General features: G+C 46.5%; 1 protein-coding gene across 1 annotated transcript; it reads right to left on the bottom strand.

Annotated features, from left to right (window-relative positions):
- Nucleotides 1-798: 798 nt before the first annotated feature.
- On the bottom strand, nt 799-18,136 carry TMEM79 (transmembrane protein 79). The gene is made up of 4 exons (XM_087881142.1): nt 16,745-18,136; nt 11,653-12,509; nt 6,504-6,717; nt 799-2,764 (listed from the first exon to the last, which is right to left on the bottom strand). The coding sequence occupies exons 2-4, from the start codon at nt 12,368-12,370 to the stop codon at nt 2,548-2,550; spliced, it is 1,149 nt and encodes a 382-aa protein (XP_087737268.1). The 5' UTR covers nt 12,371-12,509; nt 16,745-18,136; the 3' UTR covers nt 799-2,547.
- Between the last annotated feature and the right edge of the window lie 247 nt (nt 18,137-18,383).

Here is an 18,383-nt window from a genome sequence, read left to right as displayed (position 1 = left end):
TGTGGACTTCACGAGCTTTCTTTAGCCAATTAGCATCTGTAAACGTTGATTAATGTTTTGCCATGATAGTTGTAAAATGACAATAAAAGGAAGCCTTCTGGATGGAGTCAGGGTGCCTTCCCCAAGGTACTTTCACACTGAGGTACCTTGATCAAGGTGCCCTCCCACCGAGGGGCCTTCCCGTGAACCATCATCCTGCCTACGCATCTTTCTTCATCGAAACAACAATCCTTTCCTAAATCGACACCCCTTTCAAGTGAATCACCAACCAAACGGTGGCTTCTCTTTTTGGGGATACCTTGCTCTACTGGTGTGACTGACGTGTAATACCCGATTCACGCTTTCCCCTATCCAAAACGAGTTCTTCATTATCCTGGTCATGTGAGTTACCACCGTCGTCACAGCTACCTTGACCTGCCACCGTAGTATCCCTATTAAGGGCAGCAAGGGCAACTGTGTCTGTTATGTGGGGACGCAGCGAAAGCTTTGTGTTTGCGGTTCACGGTTCTTGCCCTGCCAGATCCCATGGTTGTCCGTATTTTTCTCCTGCAGGATCTTTGTGGTAGAAGGGGCTGATGGGGGTGGGTGGGAGTGGGAGCTCAATAGAACAGAAAGAAAAGGGTAGAGAGTCTGTTCTGAGCAGAAACAAGAAACAGACTCCTTGTCACAAAAAACCCCCCTCTTTATTTACCTCCTGTGAATTAATGGCAGTCACACACCAAAAAGTCCAGCCATTCCTTTCCACCCATTGCTTCTTGTCTTGCCCTCAGGCGCTTTGGAGAATACGTTTACAAAGGATTCTGATAATATAATTTTATTAAACTTATCAGCCGTACAAAATACGACGACAATAAAAATAGTAGGATCAAGGAAGAAAAAAAAGGGGGGGACTTGTAACTTCAGACTCCTTTCAGAACAGTAGAGTGAACATCATAATAATGCTTTGCTGTAGCCCCAGCTTTACATACATTATTTTACATGCCCGTTCTCTAACCAAAAACAATATATATGCAGTAAATCCCCGAATCAAAGATTCATTTTTTTCCTATCTCAAGCACAAAGTCCAGAAGCGGTTTCCAGAGAGAAATGATGTTAGACATATTCTTCTCTTCGATATTAAGGCATTTAATTTGGCCATATCTGCTAGTCTTGTTGCTAGTTTTTCCAATCATTCTTCCATTGTAGAAACAGTTTAGGAAGGATTCCGAGAAATTGGAAGAGGTTCAGAAAAGGTCGCGGGGAATGAGCAGGAAAATGGAAGCGAAGACAACCCAATTTACATAGAACATGGAATCCTAGGCTGGACGGGACCTCGGAGGTCTTCTAGTCCAACCCTCTGCTCAGGCCAAGAGTCTTCTCAGACAAACGGCTGTCCGGATTATTTTTGAAAGCCTCCAGCAATGGAGCATCCGCAATCCTAGGAGAGAAGTTGTTCCATCCAATCGAAGAGGAGAATTAGGGGAGACATACTGGCTGTCTTCCAGTGTTTGAGGGACTGTCACAAAGAAGAGAGGGTTGATTATTAATTAACAATTACTGTATTTTTTCAGACTATTATATGCACTTTTTTGTCTCCCAAAAGGGGGTGAAAGTCTGTGCATCCTATAGACCGAATATTGCCAAAACCCCACCCAATCGCTGGCCTTTTTTGGTCCTTTGCACACCCCGTTTTCGGGCCTTTTTTTGGCCCGTTTCCAAGGCTTTTTTTCAGCCCGTTTCCGAGGCTTTTTTCAGCCTGTTTTTGAGGCTTTTTTCAGCCTGTTTTTGAGGCTTTTTTCAGCCTGTTTTTGAAGCCTTTTTCAGCAGGGTTTTTTTTTTTTTTTTTGAATTTTCAAAAAAAAAAGTGCCCCCCCAAAAAGCCTCAAAAACAGGCTGAAAAAAGTCATGGAAAAAGGGCCTGAAAAAGCTGGAAAAAAGGCGCCAAAATGGGGCATGCGGAGGACAAAAAACAGCGGGTGGATGGAGTTTCGGCAATATTCGAGCTATAAATTGCACAAACTTTCACCCCCTTTTGGGAGACAAAAAAGTGTGTCTTATAGTCCAAAAAAATACAGTAATTGTTAATTAATAATCAAATCCCCTTTCTTTGTGACAGCCCCTCAAATGCTGGATGATAGCCAGCATGTCTCCCCTAATTCTCCTCTTCGATTGGGGAATGTATTGAATTTCATGGAAAATATTGAAGGGGTATGGAATATGCCAGCCCACCTCCTGTCTCTAAAGAAAGAAGAAGGACCAGACTTGGGTTCTTTCCTTCCAAGAACAGAAGATGGCTTCAAGTGGTAGGAAGGCACCCAGATGAAGATCAGAAAGGACTTTTAAATAAGCTGGCCGAGGCTCCAAGGGTGCAGAGCAGAGATGGGCTTCTCTCCAAGGAGTTGAGGAGCTGAGGTCGGCCAGTCTTCTCAGCTGGGATGCTGTTTGGACAGAGGCGGGGTGAGACTACATGACCTCGGGGTCTACAGTCGGCCAAGGGTGGAAATGAGCTCAGCAGCGGTTCAGAAAGAGAAGACTGAGATATTCCTTGGCTTGCGGCTCTGCTCAGCTTCACCCCCAGTACCAGGGCCTGGAGACGTCCAACTCCTTTTCCTTCTTCAATGGGGAAGCCGCCTTGGGACTCCTCACGGCAAACAAGTTCTCCGTGTCCAGCAGAAACATGCTGTAGAGGTTGAAGAGCAACATGGCGACCAGGGGGAAGAAGGTCAGGCCGAATCCAAAGCCTCGGAACGAACGGCCCATGGCGTACGCCAGCCAGTAGAGAAGCCTGGAAGGGCGAGAAAGAAAAACGGTCAAAATGGCAGCCATGATGGTGGGATCCAAGCGTTACATCCGTTGCGTCCTTGTGGGTATCCCATCAAAATTCCAGTCCTTGCTTGCATTTCACAGGAACAATTCCAGTTAACAGATAACCGAATAAGAATAAGAGAGTCGGGACCTTGGAGGTCTTCTAGTCCAACCCTCTGCTCAAGCTGGAGACTCTATACTTGTGATGACGAACCCAGGGGTGGGTTCTAAATTTTTTTTACTACCGGTTCTGTGGGCATGGCTTGGTGGTGGTGGGTAATGTGACTGGGTGGGCGTGGCCAACTTTTTTTTTTAATTTTAAGAGATTGCAGAAAAAAATGCTTTGAAAATCTTCTGCGGATCAGGCAACTCAGCTGGGATCATCAGAGGCTTTTCAAAGCATTTTTTTTACCACCTCTTCAGCTGAAGAGGTTGCAGAAAACAATGCTTTGAAAAGCCTCTGCCGATCAGGCAACTCAGCTGGGATCGTCAGAGGCTTTTCAAAGCATTTTTTTTACCACCTCTTGGTGGTAGAAAAAATACTTTGAAAAGCCTCTGACGATCCCAGCTGAGCCGCGTGATCATCAGAGGCTTTTTTTTTACTTTTAAAAGCATTTTTTTGGCTGAAGAAGTTGTAGAAAAAATGCTTTTAAAAGTAAAAAAAAAGGAAAAAAGATACCTCTGATGAGGTGGGCGGGTTAAGCGAGCTGCGACTGGGCTGGGGACCGGTTCAGGGGCGTGGCCAGCCAATGTTATTACCGGTTCTCGGAACTACTACAAATTTTTACTACCGGTTCTTGTGAACCGGTGCAAACCGGGAGCAGCCGCCCAGTGCGCGTGCACACGCCAGGAAGATGAACTTCCGGTAGGTCCATTTTTTGCCCTCCCTGAGTCTCTGTGCACACTGTGCACTTTCCTGCATCCAAAACAGGCCAGGTGGGGACTCTTGGGAGCGGTAGCTCGAGATGGGCAGAAGGGGTGGGTTCTAAATTTTTTTACTACCGGTTCTGTGGGCATGGCTTATTTTGTCGGGGTGGCTTGGGGGGTAATGTGACTGGGTGGGCGTGGCCAACTTTTTTTTTTTTTTACTTTTAAAAGCATTTTTCGACAACCTTAAGAGATTGCAGAAAAAATTGCTTTGAAAAGCCTCTGCCGATCAGCTGAGATCGTCAGAGGCTTTTCAAAGCATTTTTTTTACCACCCCTTCGGCTGAAGAGGTTGTAAAAAAAATGCTTTGAAAAGCCTCTGACAATCCCAGCTGAGCCATGGGATCATCAGAGGCTTTTTTTTTTTTAACTTTTAACAGCATTTTTTCGGCCAAAGAGGTAAAAGTAAAAAAAAAAAAAAAAAAGCCTCTGATGAGGTGGGCGGGGTAAGCGAGCGGGGACCGGGCTGGGGACCGGTTCGGGGGTGTGGCCAGCCAATGTTATTACCGGTTCTCGGAACTACTACAAATTTTTACTACCGGTTCTGGCGAACCGGTGTGAACCAGGAGCAACCCACCACTGATGGGCAGGGCCAGCCAAGAGTGGGATTTGGGGGTTCTCCAAACTGCACAGAATCTTCGCTAGAGGTTCTCACAAACCCTCAGCAGGCCATGCCAGCTCTTCTCTAAATCCAGGAACCCCTCCCTCATATCTGCACAGAGGTTGCATAACACTAACTTCGATGAAAAATCCTAGTGGAGATTTCCCAACTGGCTGGGAAATTCCGGAAATTGAAATCCACCCTTCTGCAAGTTGCCAAAGTTGGGAAACTTTGATCCAGCCACTACATGTATCTGGTGAATGGTGTTGCAGCTCACAAAAGAATACACCCAGTTATAAAATCTGAATTAGAAAAAAAAAATGCCAGCAGACTCCCATCGGATTCTTTTTGCCACCAAAAACGGCTGCCCATTCGCCTTTCAGCGCCCCAAATATATATATAAATATATAAGGAGCTTGGCTGTGTTCTGATTGGGTCGAGGTGTCTTCTGATTGGTTTGGGGTTTGGCTGTGTTCTGATTGGATGGGGGGTTGGCTGTGCTCTGATTGGCTGGGTGTGTGTTTTGTTTAGGTGGGGGCTTGGTTGTGCTCGGGTTAGTCTGAGTAGCAGGGGGATTTGAGCTGGTGAGCTGTGTTGCTGTTGTTTGGCTTCGTGTTCGTGGCCGTGCCACCTCTTCATGGTGGGTGTCAGTCTGGGCTCCCACCCAATCAGTTCACACCCCCAATGGCAGTTAAAAGGAAGAAACAGCTGCGATCACACACATTGCTCCTAGAAGCACGAAGCCGAAAACACCAGCCTGAAGATGACGAATGAGACTTTGTCGAAACATTGCCAAGAAACCTCCAATTTTACGCGGTAGAAAACCCGAGTAACCAAAGACCTATATACAAACACCCGCGAAAACCTCAGAAAACATATATAGGCTTTTAATATATTAAAAAACTTCCTAAACCAACTGTACCGTCAACAGGATGGAGGTTTCCCAACAATCGGTTTTTTTCAATCTTAAAATAAAATTTTAAAAAACCAGGAGCCTGCTGACATATTTGTCTGACGAACACATTTCAATACATTTTTGTCTGTCAAAATTGGCCCCTTGAAGAGGGGTGGGACTTCAACTCCCAGAATTCCCCAGCCAGCCTGTTTTAAACATATTAGAACTTCAGCCTAAGTCAGGGGTGGGCAACTCTGGCCCTTTTACAACCTGTGGACTTGAACTCCCAGAATTCCTGAGACAGCCAAGCTGGCTAAGGAATTCTGGGAGTTGAAGTCCACAGGTCATAAAGGGGCCATATTTGCCCACCCCTGGTCTAAGCAGCTCAGGCTGGCTGGGGAATTCTGGGAGTTGAAGAGCCACCTTTCTTCAAGGGGCCATGGTTGAAAAACAAGGTTAAACGATGGATGAATAACAAGAGTTGGAAGGGACCTCGGAGGTCTTCTAGTCCAACCCTGTGATGACTCGGGACAAGGCATGAAAGTCACACAGCCAGCTGAGAGTTCAAACTCCCCTTTCCCATGTTTTTGGCAAGTCCCCAAGCAAAGCATGTACACACACACACACACATATAAAGAGAGAGAGAGAGAGCAGCCTCTGACTGCCCAGTGCAGCAAAGCAAAGGAACAGAGAAAGGAGTCCATGAACCAAGGAACAAACAATGAGTCCATAAAGTAAGGAACAAGCCCAAGTCCACGAAGTCAGGAAGAAGCAAGCAGTGTTGCAAATTCCAAATGTCTTTACCAGCACCCCCAACTCTACCAATTCAGCATTTGTTCCCGACAAATTCTCCCCACAGCGTCTCCTTAAATCTCAGTCCCTGGGTGTGCCTTGTGAAGAGGGGCGGGGCGCTCTCCTCCCAAATCATTGGATTGGCCTGCGCTGTTCCCACCTTCTCTCCACTCTCCATGCTCGGGGATCAGGAGGGGGCTGTCTTTGCTGCCAGAGCTCCGTCACTTCTCGTGTCACTGCTTACCCTCTCTCAGTCATCCTGCCCCTGTTCCTCCCTGCCTACAAACTGTCCTAATCCTGAGGGGCCCTAGGCTGCCTCAGCCTGCTCTTCCCCACATGCCAACGAAACCGCCCACCCCATCTCCATCAGCTCCAACTCCGGCTCCTCCTCTGCAGATTCAGGCTCCAACAAGGGCATGAAACCCGCTGCTCAAGAAGGAGACCCTGTACCAGACAAATGGATCCAACCCAGAGGAAGGATCCAGAAGTGAGAGGAGAGGCTTACCGTGAGATGGCAAAAAGGCCCGTCAGCAGCGGGATCAGCTTGAGCCCTTCCTGGGACAGGTAGGTGGAAAGGACAGCGATGTTGAAGAAGTAAAGAATGAAGAGGTCGACCGACTGGGAGACGAAATGCCGATGGATCTCCACCTCCCGGCTCAGCTCCTCAAAAGGCTGCAGGGAGGAGGCACAAAGGCGGGACACCCCATAAACCATCATCCCTGCAGGGGGAAGAGGGACAGGAGGAAGGGGTCAAGAAAGGCTGGCTCAGGGGGGACCTGATTGAATCATAGAGCTGGAAGGGACCTTGGAGGTCTTGTAGTCCAACCCCCTGCTCAAGCAGGAGATCTTATAACTCTGATGGCGAACCTATGGCATGCGTGCCACAGATGGCATGCATAGCCGTATCAATGGGCATGCAAGCTCAGCTCTGGCAGGCATGCGTGTGTCGGCCAACTGATTTTTGAGCCCACCAGAAGTAGGGAAACAGGCTGTTTCCTGCCTCCGGAGGGCCTCGGGGGTTGGTGGGGAAGGCCTGTTGTTTTGCTGTCTCCAGCCTCCAGAGCCTCTCTAGGATTCTGGGGAGGTCGAAAATGGCCTTCCTCACCCCCCTCCCCCCGAGGCCGAAAATGGCCCATTTGTCAACTTCCTGTGGGACTGGAAGGCCTGTTTTTTTTGTTTTTTTTTGCTGTCCCTAGCCTTCAGAGCCTCTCTAGGAGTCTGGGGAGGGTGAAAACGGCCTCCCCCCCTCACAGGAGGCCCTCCGGAGGCCCGAAATGCCCATTTGCCAACTTCCGGTGGGACCGGAAGTTGGCAAACGGGTCATTTCGGGCCTCCGGAGGGCCTCCGGAGGGATGGGGAAGGCTGTTTTCACCCTCCCCAGACTCCTAGAAAGTCTCTGGAGCCAGGTGAGAGAGAAAAACGGGCCTACTGGGCCATCGCATGCCAGGAGCAGGGAGAGCGGGGGCAGGGTCATGCACATATGCGCAGAGGCGGGACGCATAGAATTATGATTGTGGACAGATGCATGACTTCCCCCGCTCCCCCTCCTCCTGGTATGTGATGGCAAAAAGGTTAGCCATCACTGTCTTATAACATGCCGGTCAAATGGCTGTCCAATCCCTTCTTAAAAGCCTCCAGTGATGGGGCAACCCACAATTTCCAAAGGCAAACCGTTCCACTGATTGTCCTCACTGTCAGAAAATTTCTCTTTAGTTCTAGGTTGCTTCTCCCCTTGATTGGTTTCCATCTGTTACTTCTTACCTTGCATTCAGGGGCTTTTCTTCCTTGCGGCAGCCCCTCAAATATCGGAAGGTGATATCAGGTCACCCCCTGGTCCTTCTCTTTGTTAGGCTAAACATACCGAGTTCCCTTAAGCCATTCATCTTTTGATTTAGCCTTCAGACTACCAAGGCAGTGGTGAGATGCTACCGGTTCGTGTGAATTGGTAGTGGTGGCAGCGCGAGGCTCCACCCATCCACCCGGACGTCATTACTTCCTGGTTTTAACCAGGAAGTAACCTGTTTTTGACCCTCTGTGCATGCACAGAAGGCTTTGCGGATGCGTGGAGGGTCCAAAATCCATGTGACGATGGCGCGGCGTGCATACTTTCGAACCGGTAGGTGATGATTTCAGTGGTGAAATCTAATTTATTTATTTATTTAGCGTATGGCTGGTCACACACAGTATTAAAACACTTCATTTTTACAGGTTAAAAACAATTAAAACAATAAAAAAGCAGTAAAAAAGCAGTGTGAAGCCAGGAGATCCTCGCGGATGTCTGGCTACCAGTCCGTCTGTTACTCATTTAGCACCACCCAGGAGGCACGTGTGACTTAAGGATTGCCACGGACGCGAGTAACTTTGCCTCCTGGTGAAATCTAAAATTTGTTACTACCGGTTCTGTGGGCGTGGCTTGGTGGGGAGGGGGGTAATGTGACGGTGGGCGTGGCCATTTTTTTTTTTTTACTTTTAAAACCATTTTTTCTACAACCTCTTCACAGAAAATGCTTTCAAAAGGCTCTGATCCCAGCTGAATTGCCTGATCGTCAGAGGCTTTTTTTCTTTTAAGTGCCTCTGACGATCAGGCAACTCAGCTTGGATTGTCAGAGGCATTGAAAAGAAAAAAAAGCCTCTGATGATCACGCGGCTCAACTGGGCATGGGGGGGGGGCAGGGATTTTTGCTACAGGTTTTCCGAACCACCCGCCTCCATCGCTACTGGATCGGGTGATCCGGTCCGAACTGGGAGCATTTCACCCCTGCGGTAGGGAAGGTAAGTAGATTTCACCCCTGTCCCCAAGGAGATAATTCTGCACCTGAGGCAGAATTCCAAAGAGGTTGGGGGGGCAATTCCCATCGTCTTTAAGGAAGGTCTGACTTTATTTTGAAGACGGGGGTCTGAAAGCAGGAGAAGAAACAACGGATGGAAACTAATCAAGGAGAGAAGCAACCTGGAATTAAGGAGAAACTTCCTGACAGTAAGGACAATTAACCAGTGGAACAGCTTGCCACCAGAAGTTGTGGGTGCTCCATCACGGGAGGTTTTTAAGAAGAGATCAGGCAGCCATTTATCCGGTATAGTATAGGGAGGGTGTCCTGCTTTTAAGCAGAGGGTTGGACTAGAAGATCTCCAAGGTCCCTCCCAACTCTGTTATTCCATTCCATTCCAACATTCCTGGAAGGCCAGATTAGAGAACTCAACTGGGATCTTAAAGCCATGCAGGTTCTGGGGGCTGGTAGACCAGCTGTTTCAGGATCTTGAGGGATGCTGAAGAAAGAAAGTCAAATGCTGGAGATGCAGCATCCCCCCCATCCACCCCCGCTGCCTATTTTAAGGCAGAGTTGGAAGGGACATTGGAGGTCATCTAGTCCAACCCCACCTTGAGATAAAATGGGTGGCCTATAAAGTTAATACAATAATAGAATAGAAGAGAAGATGAGAAGAGAAGAGAAGATTAGGGTAGGGTAGGGTAGGGTAGAATAGAATAGAATAGAATAGAATAGATAGAAGAGAAGAGAAGAGAAGAGAAGAGAAGAGAAGAGAAGAGAAGAGAAGAGAAGATTAAATTAGAAGATTAGATTACATTACATTACATTAGAATAGAACAGAACAGAACAGAATAGAATAGAATAGAAGATTAGATTAGATTACATTAGAATAGAATAGAACAGAATAGATTAGAAGAGAAGATTAGAATAGAATAGAATATTAGATTAGATTAGAATAGAATATTAGATTAGAATAGAATAGAATAGAATAGAATATTAGATTAGATTAGATTAGAATAGAATATATTAGATTAGAATAGAAGATTAGAATAGAAGATTAGATTAGAATAGAATAGAATAGAAGATTAGATTAGATTAGAATAGAAGAATAGAATAGAATAGAATAGAATAGAATAGAAGATTAGAATAGATTAGAATAGAATATTAGAATAGAATAGAATAGAATAGAATAGAATAGAATAGAATAGAATAGAAAATTAGAAAAGAATAGAATAGAAGATTAGATTACATTACATTAGAATAGAATAGAACAGAAGAGATTAGAAGAGAAGATTAGAATAGAATAGAATATTAGATTAGATTAGAATAGAATAGAATAGAATATTAGATTAGAATAGAATAGAATATTAGATTAGATTAGATTAGAATAGAAGATTAGAATAGAAGATTAGATTAGAATAGAATAGAATAGAAGATTAGAATAGAATAGAATAGAAGATTAGAATAGATTAGAATAGAATATTAGATTAGAATAGATTAGATTAGAATAGATTAGAATAGGATAGAATAGAAGATTAGAAAAGAATAGAATAGAATAGAAGATTAGAATAGAATAGAATAGAATAGAATAGTAGAATAATAGAATATAATATTAATATAGAATATAATATATAAATAAAGGGAGGGAGGGAGGGCCTGGGAGGAGCCAAATGTCTAATTTAACAACAGAAATGTTGGGCTCTATTGTGGTTGTAAGTCGAGGACTACCTGTACTACGATCATTAAGTGAGACACATGGTTGTTCAGCGAATCTGGCTTCCTGCATTGTCTCTGCTTGTGGGAAGCCAGCTGGAAAAGTCGCAAAGAGCGATCCACGTGACCCTGGGACATTGCAGCCATCGTAAATGGTTGAGTTCATTGGATTTTTATATTTGGGGCTTTTATTTTACCCGGAGTCACTGAGTTGGGCAGCCTTACAAATGTTCCAAATAAATAAATAAATAAAGGGGAATATCTGGAAAATAGCCTAACCGGCACTTGGTTGTAGAATTTATAGCTGGCTTTCCTGGTGGCCAAAGATGGCAAGATGGCCAGCATCACAATGCGTTCAGTAAGGCAATTATTGTGGGGGCTTTTATTATTTTAATTTAATTTAATTTTTTTTTGCTTTTTTTTGGAACTTCGCGTGCAGATTTCCTGGCTCGTGGAGCGCTTCAACAGAGTCTCTCTGTTAGGAAATGGCTATTGTCTAACTAGTTGGTCAGGCAATATATAAACTATCAATACATGTTTGTCAAAAGGTATTATATTGCTTTAAGACTGTATTGCATCATTCTGTATCCTGATTGGCTAAGGTCTGTAGCCAATGTACTTAAGGGGAAGCCTGAATCATGGCTTGAGAACACTATACCATTTTATTTGCTTATTTGCTGTTACTCTCTACCTGATCTCTCTGCATGATCACTGTTTGATCATTGCTACTTGTTGCTTTCTACTATTTATTGAATGTTTTAATACTGAACTTGTTCCTGTTTGAAACTCGAGAAGAACTGTTTTATTGTGTAATGACAACAACTGGTAAGAAGACTTTGTACTTGGAATATCCCTGAATTGATATTTTAACTTATCGCCTTATCTGTGTATGACTTGGCTTGTTATTGGACTTTGCTTTACTTTCTTCTAAAAGTAAAAGACTACCACAACTCAGTGTGTCAGTATATTAACTGTGGTCATTGACTCTCAGCCGCTTTCATGTGCATACTCAAGGGGTACTCTGCTCAATAACCCATAACATCAGTTATGAGCCAAAAATATCCTTAACACTCTCGCCAACTCTGGGGAATGAACGTAGGGGACTCTGTGCTGACGATGAACGTCGGCTTCCCCTGCCTGGCACCTTCTCCATGGCAAGCAGACTCCGCTCACCTAAAATGATGGGGAAAGTGGCAAACACCCCGCAGCGCAGTGTGTACACCAGCCGGGCGCTCATGCTCTCCATGACGGGCACATCGAAAGGCAGGAAGACGTAGGCGCTGTAGATCAAGCCCGGGAAGATGATCAAAGCAGTAGTCATGGAAGCCACGGCTTTGAGGTTGACCGAGTTGCAGCAGCCCTTTGTCCGGCAACACGGGTTCTGGAACGGCTCCCCGGCAGGATCGGGGAAGTCATGCGAACAGCCCGAGCAGCCTCGGTCGAGGAAGGGGTGTTGGTCGGGGTCGCCCTTCTCCTCCTGGCACGGTGCCCTGTCCTGCGGTGGCACTTCCAGCTGCCATGCCTGCTTTTTGTGGCTCCTGGGACGGCGTTCGATGCAGAGGGGATCGATGGGGACGAAGGCATGGGCTGCCACGGCGGGCATCCCACTGTACTCGTCGTCCTCCAGAGGCTTCAGGAAAGCTTGATGGTCCACGCCGGAGCCCGACACAGCTGCCTTCATGCTCCCTTCCGGGCTCGGCCGGGCGTCCGTCTCCAAAACCCCAGGCATCTCGCCTGCTACGTCGTGTTGGGCTCGGTCCCAGGGCAAAGTCGCCTCAGGGTCATTCGAACTCGGCTCCTGGGTGTGAGGCTGGGCCAGCTGGGCAGCAGGGGACGAGTCCTTCCCCAGGGGCACCATCGCCAAATCTTCTGAAGGAACAACGGACGACATCTTCAAGTGTTTTAGAAAAAGTTCGTTCTGTATCTGTTGAGCTTTTTTTCTGCTAAATCTTTGCAGTCTCCATCCCTTCTTCCCCAGAACGGGAGGAGGCTCTGGGGAAAAAAAATCACGGTGCGGCCGGTTCTCGGTGCTGCAAAAGGGATGGAAAAATATAAATAAATTGGTTTGGAGACAGCCAAGGGATACAGAGAGGGTGGCTCTGAGGCCTTCCTGCTGAACAAAAGTCTGCAAGAAGCAGCAAAAAGGAAAAATTTTCATGATTAGGGAGCTGGAGACTAAAACATATGAAGAAAGTCTGCAGGAATTGGGTAGGTCTAGTTTAATGTTCTACTGGTCAATTGTTCTCACTGTCAGGAAGTTTCTCCTTCGTTCCAGGTTGCTTCTCTCCTTGATTAGTTTCCATCTATTGTTCCTTGTCCTGCCCTCTGGTGCTTTGGAGAATAATTTGACCCTCACTTCTTCGTGGCAGATATTGGGACATTGCTATCATGTCCCCCCTAGTCCTTCTTTTCATTAAACTAGACATACCCAATTCCAGCAACCGTTCTTCGTATATTTTAGCCTCCAGCCCCCTAATCCTCTTTGTTGCTCTTCTCTGCACTCTTTCTAGAGTCCACATCTTTTTTTACATCATGGCGACCAAAACTGGATGCAGGATTCCAAGTGTGGCCTTATAAAGTGGTATTAACACTTCCCGTGATCTTGATTCTATCCCTCTGTTGATGCAGCCTAGAACTGTGTTGGCTTTTTTGGCAGCTGCAGCACACAGCTGGCTCCTATCTAAATGGTTGTCCACTAGGACTCCAAGATCCCTCTCACAGTTACTACTATTGAGCTAAGTACCACCTATCCCAGTCATGGCTAACCTTTTTGTTGTCGCGTGCCAAAAGTGAGGGGAGTGCGGGGGTGTGTGACACGCGCATGTGCCCACACCGTAATTCAATGTGCCCGCGTATGCGCGCAACTCCCCCACATTCCCCCCACTTTTGGCATGTGATGGCACAGTGGGCGCGGTAGGCCCGTTTTTCGCCCTCCCCAGGCTCCAAAAAAGCCTCCGGAGCCTGGGGAGGGCGAAAAATGGGCCTTCCCCACTCCCATCCTGGAGGCCCTCCAGAGGTTGGAAACAGCCTGTTTCCTGGCTTCCGGTGGGCCCGGAAGGCCTGAAAATCAGCTGGCCGGCACGCGCATGTGCGGGTTTCAATGCTATCTCAAAATAAATGAACTTCCAAACTGCCAATCTTTAAGGAAATTTTCTCTTTATTCGAGCACAGCAACCTGATCCTGACTCTTCACGGTCAATACTGACCTTTGCCCCCCAATCCCTCCCTTTCCGATCCTCAATTCTCTGCTTCTCATTGGCTATCTTCCAAGTCACTCTCCTGATTCCTTTTGCGTCAGTTCACAGGAATGTTTCCCCCCCTCCTCATCTCCGAGGAGACCGAATCTTCAAAGGGATTTAGCAGGCAAAAGTTCAGGCTTCATCCTCCCTTTTCTATGTCAGTGCTGAGACGCTGACACTAGGGCAATACTCGCGTGCCCACTGATATGGCTTTGCGTGCCACTTGTGGCATGCGCGTGCCATAGGTTCACCATCACGGGTCTATCCTATACCTGTGCATTTGGTTTTTCTTGCCTAAATGTAGAACCTCACTTTTCTCACCCTTGAATTTCATTTTGTTAGATAGCGCCCCATTTTTCAAGTCTGTCAAGATCCTTCTGTATCTTCAGCCTGCCTTCTAGGGTGTTGGCTGGAAGTTCAGTTGTCTTAAAATAACTGTGGCTGAGAAACACTCAAGTACAAATTACAGTGTATTGTTACTGTGCTTTAGGTTAGGTTAGATGCTTGTTAATTTAATAACCATGTTGGTTAATTCCTTGGCAACGATATTAAAGGGGTTTGTCATCGATGTCTAGGGAGATTCTCAGCCATCCAGGTCGTGGTTGTCTCAAAGTGTTTTTTTTCCCCCAAGAGGCAACTGGGCCTAAGCAGGGGGTTGGACTAGAAGACCTCCAAGGTCCCTTCAACTCTGTTATTCTGTTTACTTTCTGGTTTTTCTTTGAAGACGTTTCGCTTCTCATCCAAGAAGCTTCTTCAGCTCTGACTGGTTGGTGGGGAAGGGAAGGATTGATAGTCCTTGCAGACGGCTGGTCATTTGCATCCTTTTAGAGGGTCGTTGAGGCCACTTGGAGGTTACTCTGTATCCTCAGATAAATCTGTGTCCTCAGGTAAAAGGGTCCTTCCACACCCCATTTGCACTACTCAGGTGACCCTGAGGACACAGAGAAACCTCCAAGTGGCCTCAACGACCCTCTAAAAGGATGCAAATGACCAGCCGTCTGCAAGGAGTATCAATCCTTCCCCACCAACCAGTCAGAGCTGAAGAAGCTTCTTGAATGAGAAGAGAAACGTCTTCAAAGAAAAACCAGAAAGTCCAGTTGCCTCTGGGAAAAAAAGCTTCTTTGGTTTGTCACAGGTTTCTTTTGAGATGTTTTTTTTCAACTTCCACATCCAAATGGCTTAGGACCTGGTTATCTACGGGACCGCCTGCTATCACCAATAGCCTCCCACCGGCCAGTACGCTCTCATAGAGAGGGACTCCTCCGGGTGCCGTCAGCCAAACAGTGTCGGCTGGCGGCCCCCAGGGGGAGAGCCTTCTCTGTGGGGGCACCTACCGTCTGGAATGAGCTCCCCCCAGAGATACGGAGGATCCCAGATCTGCGCACCTTCCGCCGCGCTGTGAAGACCTTTTTATTCCATCAAGCGGGCTTGGCCTAATCTCCTCCCTCTTTTAATATGTAAATTTTAATCTGTTTTTAAATTATTGGGGTGTTTTAATCTGTCCGGGCCAAAATGATTTAATTTGATTTTATCTGGTTTTTAAATTTTTTGTATTTATGTATTTTATTGTTTGGCTGTTCACCGCCCTGAGTCCTTCGGGAGTAGGGCGGTATACAAATCAAATAAACTAAACTAAACTAAACTAAACTAAATAATAAGCTGGTTTTTGGCCCTTATCCTCATTTCGATATCCAACAGAATTTGCCTCCTGCTATAAAAACCCGGAGGCCCGTAACCGCTCCTTTGTCAAACCTAGTAACACGTTTTATTAAACAGACCCAAGTTTTATAAACTTCACTCTACTTCATCAAATGTGATTTCCTGCTACTGGTAGTCTAACCCCCAACTTAACTGTTGTAGAATTGGGTTAAACTTTTCCGTCAATTAGGATTTACTTCATTAGATGTGTGGAGTGTTACTTTAAGTTGCTCGACTTCATAATTCTGGATCTGTTTGTATTTATACACAAAGGCACAAAAATGTCAAGGTTTATTACGGTATGTAGCATGTCGCACCAACCTATGCATGGTATCTTAAACGTAGATTAGTTGGCTGCGTGCATCCAGCCACATCCAATTGTGGCTTATTTATGCTAAGCATGGCTAAGCAAACTACATAAAGTAGGAATCCAGACAAACTACTATTAAGGAACTCTGTTCTGGCCTAACACGATGTGCAAACAAGCTGTCGTGGTTACATTTTTTAAAAAAAATATCCATTATATGTGAACCCAACACAGAAAAGGAAGCAAAAAGTTAAGTTATGTAGCAAAATGCAGCAAACCCAACTGACTGCAATTGAAGAAAGTAACTATACAACTACACACCAGTGTAGTATTTCAGCTCCCCTCCTCATCAGGTTGGGGGAGGGGGCAGTGAAAGTACAGATAGTCCTTGACTTATGGCCACAATTGATCCCCCAACGTTTATGTGGCTAAGTGAAAAGTTTTGCCCCATTTTACGACTTTCCTTGCTGTGTTTGTTTTAAGTGAATCGCTGCCGTTGTTAAGTGAGTCACACAGTTGTTAAGTGAATCTGGCTTCCCCATCGACTTGGCTTGACAAGAAGGTCACAAAAGCGGATCACGTGACTCAGGGAGACGCTGTGCCCGTCATAAATACGAGTCAGTTGCCAAGCGTCTGAATTTTGATCCCATGAATCGCGAAGACGGTCATAAGTGTGAAAAAATGTTCATAAGTCTTTTTTTTTTCCAGTAGCGGCGCAACTTCGAAAGGTCACTAAATGAACTTTAGTGTAAGTCGAGGACTACCTGTATTTCAGTTGGGTTTACACACTTAACTTGGCTACTGGATCAACCAACTTTCTGGATTTGCACAACACACGGAACGATTCACGCTAAAACGACGTGAATCAGCGGTGTCACACCAGGCTGAGCGGCCAAAAAAAGCCAAGCAGGCAGAAACCCAACCGGTTGAGCCCCAGGAAGGATCTGACGGCATTTAGGAGGAAAAACCAGAAGAAAAGTGTGAGAGAAGCCAAATTAAAGTTGCTGGTTAGAAAACTTACCGGGGAGATGGAGAGAAATCCTGGGTCCTTTACCTGGTTCTCTTTTCTCACACCTTGCACGCTTGCTTTTTCACCCCGGGATGTATGTGTGTGTGGAGGGGGGGGGGAAAGGGGGAATAAACCAGAGCGGCTTTAGGTGCCAGGAACTCCCCGCCCGGGCAGCTCTTCCGCAAGTTTGTCAAGTGCGCAACTTCGATTTTCTAGCTTTTTGTCCTTTGGACTCCCAAACCTGTTTGACCAGCCCAGGTGGAGTCCCTGGTAAGAGCTGCGGGGGCCAGTCGGCTGAGCCTGGCCCGCCCGGTTTCTGAGTTGGGAAAACAAACACACACACACACACACACTCACTCACAGAGAGAGAGAGAGAGGAACAGACAGAGGAAGAGAGAGACACACACACACAGACACACAAGGAGAGAGAGGAACAGACAGAGGAAAAGAGACAGAGAGAGAGAGAGAGAGGGAGAGACACACACACACAAACAGAGAGAGAGAGAGGAAGACACACACACACACACACACACACACAGGGTGAGAGGAACAGATAGGAAGAGAGACACACAGAGAGAGACAGACACACAGAGACACACTGAGGGAGAGAGAGAGACACACACACCCAGAGAGAGAAAGAGCGAGAGAGAGGAACAGACAGAGGAAGAGAGAGACACACATACACAAACAGAGAGAGAGAGAGAGGAAGAGAGAGAGATACAGACACACACACACACACACACTCACAGAGGGAGAGGAAGAGAGAGAGACACACACACAGACACACAGGGAGAGAGAGGAACAGACAGAGGAAGAGACACACAGAGAGAGGGAGAGACACACACAAACACACACAGAGAGAGGAAGAGACACACAGACACAGGGAGAGAGAGGAACAGACAGAGGAAGAGAGAGACACACAGAGACACACACACACAAACAGAGAGAGAGAGAGGAAGAGACACAGACACAGACAGGGAGAGAGGAACAGACAGGAAGAGAGACACACAGACACACAAACACACACTGAGGGAGAGAGACACACACACACACTCAGAGAAAGAGCGAGAGGAACAGGCAGGAAGAGAGACACACAGAGAAAGAGACACACACACAAACAGAGAGAGAGACAGAGGAAGAGAGAGAGACACACACAGGGAGAGAGAGGAACAGAGGAAGACACAGAGACACACAAACACACACACAGAAAAAGAGAGGAAGAGACACACAAACAGAGAGAGAGAGAAACACACAGACACACACAAGGAGAGAGAGGAACAGACAGAGGAAGACACACAGAGAGAGAGAGAGGAAGACACACACAGACACACACTGAGGGAGAGAGAGACACACACTCAGAGAAAGAGCGAGAGAGAGGAACAGACAGAGGAAGAGAGAGACACAGAAAGAGACATACACACACACACACACAAATAGAGAGAGAGTGGAAGAGAGACAAACACACACAGGGCGGCCGCTGGTGCTTTAGATCGGGTCGTGCCTTTGCGGCCTCTGACCCGGCGCCAAATCGGCCCAGCTCCTTGGTTCTCCGAGGAGCTGAGGGAGATGAAGCGCCGGAAAAGATGCCTAGAGAGTAGTTGGAGGGCTAGTCGTTCTGGATCTGACCGAACACTAGTTAGGTCTTATATCA

This window comes from Pantherophis guttatus, chromosome 18 (genome assembly GCF_059756535.1).
Source record: "Pantherophis guttatus breed Tessera chromosome 18, ASM5975653v1, whole genome shotgun sequence".
Taxonomy (NCBI): domain Eukaryota; kingdom Metazoa; phylum Chordata; class Lepidosauria; order Squamata; family Colubridae; genus Pantherophis; species Pantherophis guttatus.
The sequence above is the reverse complement of the archived record's forward strand: the minus strand, read 5'-3'. Positions and strand labels throughout refer to the sequence as shown.

Coding starts and splice junctions, on each gene's coding strand:
- TMEM79 (XM_087881142.1), bottom strand. CDS start 12,370: ATGTCGTCCGTTGTTCCTTCAGAAGATTTGGCGATGGTGCCCCTGGGG. Junction 6,718..11,652: donor CACTTTCCCCATCATTTTAG/GTGAGCGGAGTC, acceptor TTCCCCCTGCAG/GGATGATGGTTTATGGGGTG. Junction 2,765..6,503: donor GGCCTTTTTGCCATCTCACG/GTAAGCCTCTCC, acceptor TCGCCCTTCCAG/GCTTCTCTACTGGCTGGCGT.